At 50.5% G+C, this 4,723-nt stretch overlaps 1 protein-coding gene across 1 annotated transcript; it reads right to left on the bottom strand.

Moving 5' to 3' along the window:
• Positions 1-211: 211 nt before the first annotated feature.
• Positions 212-4,050, bottom strand: LOC104274752 (leukotriene C4 synthase-like). The gene is made up of 5 exons (XM_009870475.1): positions 3,993-4,050; positions 3,085-3,184; positions 1,034-1,104; positions 729-810; positions 212-338 (listed from the first exon to the last, which is right to left on the bottom strand). Exons 1-5 carry the CDS (start codon positions 4,048-4,050, stop codon positions 212-214), a joined length of 438 nt encoding a protein of 145 aa, XP_009868777.1.
• Positions 4,051-4,723: the final 673 nt, after the last annotated feature.

The following is a 4,723-nucleotide window of genomic DNA, read 5'->3' as shown; positions in this document are numbered from 1 at the left end:
TGCCAGACACGGAGCACTTGGCACGCAGAGTGCCACGGCGGAAAAATAACTCCTGAAAAGCTCAGGAGTTCATGTCGGTGCCTGGCAGCGGGGAGAGAGGTCCTAAAACCTCGGGTGAGGGTGGATCTGTTACTTCTGCTGTATTAGGTACAGCCAGTCTGTTACCGCAGGACTCGAAGGCAAGGACGCCAATGAGGGACAGAGGAGCGGGTCACACTGTGAGAAGCTGGAGGATGTTTATCCTCAGGTAGTGAGACAGGAAGAAATGTAAGATGCCCAGGGCTGACGCTCCAAGGAGGATCCAGAGAACTCCACTGCTAAAGTATATCGGGGTGAGCCTGGCAGGAGAGAGGGAACCTGCTGAGAACAAGCATCGCTGCTCTCACCTGGGAAATGTCCCTTCCTGGAGAAGGGGATGGAAAAGTAGACCCCTGGTTGTGCCGTGTCCCCTGTGTGGGGTCCCCTGCCGAACTCCCACCTCAAGGGAGCACACACCCACATCCACAAGGGCTCAGGGCAGCTCCAGCCCTGCCCCATATCTACTGGCCCCAGCCTTCTGCCCATCCATGCTCACCTTATGCCCTGGAGAGAGCTTGGTAAGGTTGAGTCACGCAAGAACTCACTCCGAAGCAGTCAGAGGGAGTTTTGACCTTCCCCGAAGCACATTATGTTCCCAAATGCAAACCCACAGGGATTACCATGTACTCCGGGCTGGCAGAGGAGTTTACCTTTCTGAGGGCGATGCCCTGTATCCCATGAAGTAGCAGTAGCGGGCATAGAGATAGAGCAGACCCAAGGCTGCAGCCAGACCTGCAGAGAGAGATCACAGTGACCGTCTCCAAAGGCTTTTTGGAGCTACTTTGAGCCAAGCAGGAGCCCAAAGTGAAGGAAGGGAGAGTTTGTGTCCTCTGGCTCTACCCTCCCATCAGAGACAGAATTACTGCTTAATTTATTGTTTGAAAGGTGAGCAGGACCTGAGGACTAAGCCAGGGGAACAGATCCAGTGACGAACAAGGTAACATGCTATTCTCACCTTGATGGAAGAAGAGTCCAGCCTGCCACAGAAGTGCCAGGAAAATGGGAAAATACTCAGACGAGTTCACTCTGGCAGGAAAGAGGAAGGTCATAAACAAAGGAAAGGAGGAAGATTTTCCTTTTTTCCTTCTCTAGCGGTTTCCAGAGGATGGAGGCCATCGCTTTTTACAGTTGATTTCACCATAAAAAGCATCCAGGCTTGCACCTTTCCTTGCAGTTCCCATCCCACTTTTTTTCATGGAAACTAAACAGTGGAAGGCACTGGGTCTCCAGGGCACAAGACATTAAATAAAAGATGCCGGGCCAGACTCTGCACAGAAGGGCTCCATGAACCACCCCCACTGCCCCTTCCCAAGTGCAGCAGATTAAACCCGGCTAGAAAAGCCCCAAAGCCCAAAGGTGCAAGGAAGGTCTGCCTCAGCAGGCTGCAGGCCTGTGGAGGATGAAGTGCATCTTAATCAGATAAAGCCAGAGTAGCTTGGGCTTCATGCAGGAGTGGGAGGGAGCACTTAGCCATTTGAACTGTTTGTATACTGTGCCCTGTCCCCTGCAAAACAAAACAGTAGGACCAAAAGGTGCTGGATGAGGCTAAAGGAGCTGGGTCTCTAGCTTGGAGAAGAGGAGACTGAGGGGTGACCTCATAAATGTTTATAAATGTACAAAGGGTGAGTGTCTGGAGCATGGAGCCAGGCTCTTCTCAGTGATGTCCAATGACAAGACAAGGGACAATGGCTGCAAGCTGGATCATAGGAGTTTCCACAAAAACCTTATGAAAAACTTTTTCACTGTGCGGGCGCCAGAGCCCTGGCACAGGCTGCCCAGGGAGACTGTGGAGTCTCCTTCTCTGGAGACATTCAAAACCCACCTGGATACTTTCCTGTGTGCTTTGTCAGGGGGGTTGGACTAGATGATCTTTTGAGGTCCCTTCCAACCCCAAGCATTCTGTGGTTCTGTCAGTCCAGGCTGGCAAAGGAGCAGAGAAGGGGTTGGCTGAGGGAATCCTGCTCCTGTTGCCTAGTTGGATTTTTTTCAGTGCTCAGCTAAAGCAAAAGTAGAAGATTCCTCCCTCTCTGCTCCTCTCCCCACTGCAGCTCTATCCCAGAAGTCAGGGCAGAGAAGCTGGATTGTTGCTATCTCTGTCCCACCTGCAGCTGAGATCCCTCTGGGAGCTTGTCCTTCCCTGCAAGCGGAGTTCAGAGCAGACATGAAGCTGCCTGAGGCTTAGACATCATTTGGCTAAAACCAGGATAAGACTCAGGCACCCCCAACTTTGTCCTTAGCAGCCCCACACTCTACAACAGAGATTTCTGTGTGGCTTTGGCTGGGGTGGAGTTAATCACCTTCACAGTAGCTAGTACTGGACTGTGTTTGGGATTTATGCTGGAAACAGTGTTGGTAACACTGAGATGTTTTAGTTACGGCTGAGCAGAGCTCACTTAGAGCCAGGATCTTCCCTGCTCCTCACCCCACCAGCAAGGAGGCTGAGGGGGCACAAGGAGCTGGGATGGAACACAGCCAGGACAGCCGACCCCAACTGACCAGGGGCATATCGCACACCATGGGGCATCATGCTCAGCATATAAAGCCGGGGAAGAAGAAGGAAGGGGGACATTTGGAGCGATGGCGTTTGTCCTCCCAAGTCACCGTTACTTGTGATGGGGCCCTGCTCTCCTGGAGATGGCTGAATGAACTCCTTGTTTTGCTATGCTTGTGTGCACAGCTTTTGCTTTACCTATTAAACTGTCTTTACCTCAAACCATGAGTTTTCCCACTTTTACCCTTCTGATTCTCTCCCCCATCCCGCCAGCGGGGAATGAGCGGGTGGCTGCAGGAAGCTGAGCTGCTGGCTGGGGTTAAACCACAACAGGTTTCTACCAACAATGGCTGGTATGTTTGGGACTCTTGAGCCAATGCAGTCTTGCTGACTCTTAAACCCATTAGCTTAACCCCAAGGGAGAAAACTGCTGGATCACAGTCCTGAGAACTAAATGGCAAAGCAGGGGAGGGGCAGTGCAATCTGGAAAGCATCTTGTAAGGGGAGTTTCTTACTGTGCTCGAAAGATCCTCTCAAATTCAGGCGGGCCTGAGGTCTTTGGAGGAGAAACGCCAAACGCTCTCCTAGCATAGATCACCTGGAGGAAGAAGTACGCTGCAGCAAAAGACAATAGTAGCAGTGGTTAGTCCTCTGTCGGGGCACGTTGGGGCCAGGAGACTGCCAGAGGTAGGAGCAAAAGTTCTGTGATCTCCTCCTAACCTTGCACCCCCGCACTGCAGAGAAAGCTGCCTGGAAATCCCAGGTTTGAGAGGAGGAAAAGGAATGACCCAGTGCAACAGTGAAGCAAGGAGTATGCAGCCACATACCACCAGCAGATATCTGCTTTCTCTCTTGCATAATTAACAGATTATCTATTATCTATAGAAATTATCGCACGGTTCATATGCACTTTGTTACTGCAAATTTTAAGGTCTCCAGTCTTTAGTTTTTTTACCTTCTAAATCCTGATAGCTGAGTAGGGAGGGAACTGATGCCACAGATAAGCCATCCGGACACTGAATTAAATTGTCATGCAATGTGGAACCACAGCTAGGAGATGTTCTGGGCGACCCACCTCAGCCCATTCTTCCACCTTTCTGCACCACTGTGCTTTTTGTATGTTAATGTCTACATGAACCTCAGGAACTGCTGTAAACCCATTTTTCAAAGAAGGAAATTCTACGTGTTTGCAGAGGAGAAGATCTACCAAGAAATCTCTGAACTGAGGAAGTAGGTCAGTTCAGAGGAAGGGCTTCCAGGCACTCGTTTTCTTGAATACCTTTCAGAACCCAGTTCACCATCTGAAAAGCAGGGAAGTGCCAGTGCAACAGCAGAAACAAAATATGGAAGTTAAAGGAAATCAGCGGAGGTGCGTTAGACTGATCCAGCAGGTGTTTGGGCATGTGCATCCGATGGTCCCTACCTTGCTCCAGGACTCCCAGGACTGTCACGGCAGCCAGCAGATGAATCTGATCCAACATGTTGACTCTTCCAGATCCTAGAAAATCTGATTTCCTGATAAAGAAGCTTCTTTGGCCAGGTTTAGTCCCTGTTGGTGTAGCAGTCGGTGGTGGTAGCTGGCGGCATAGTGGTCTGCTCTAATTGAACAGGGAAGATTTGTATGTGGTGCTTAAGACCAGGAGTCGTCTGTTTTGCCCGTTATCATATGCACTGTGGAAATTAAAATTGGCAGAGAGAGGTCTAATGGATTATTTCTGCTCCCACCCTCCCTTTTCCAGGAATACATTATGAGGAAGTAGGAAACTCTTATCTCACACATATTAGCAGAGAACTAACATGTGAGAGATAAAAGAGAGGAACTGGGAACTGAATGAGACCACAAAGGGGACGAATCTCAACAGTCCAGCAATCCACTCCCCTTGGGGCATCTGATTCAAAACTGCTCCTAAGGAAGGGCAAGGCACATCCCTCATGCTGATGTTGCGTAAGAAACCGCAGCCCCGCTGGAGCTGCTCCGCACCACTCGAGCATCAGGGCAGTACGTCACGGTGCTTATCGCTGCATGCACAGACACCCCAATGTGTGTGTGGGGCACAGACGCAACTTACAGCCGTAACACCGAAACAGCCTCGAATAAAGCCCCCAAGCGAAAAACCCACTGCAGCACACCCAACGGCAAGACAGAATGTGATA

Source organism: Apaloderma vittatum, unplaced genomic scaffold (genome assembly GCF_000703405.1).
Source record: "Apaloderma vittatum isolate BGI_N311 unplaced genomic scaffold, ASM70340v1 scaffold19195, whole genome shotgun sequence".
NCBI classification, from domain to species: Eukaryota; Metazoa; Chordata; class Aves; order Trogoniformes; family Trogonidae; genus Apaloderma; species Apaloderma vittatum.
This window is presented reverse-complemented; position numbering and strand designations above follow the sequence as displayed.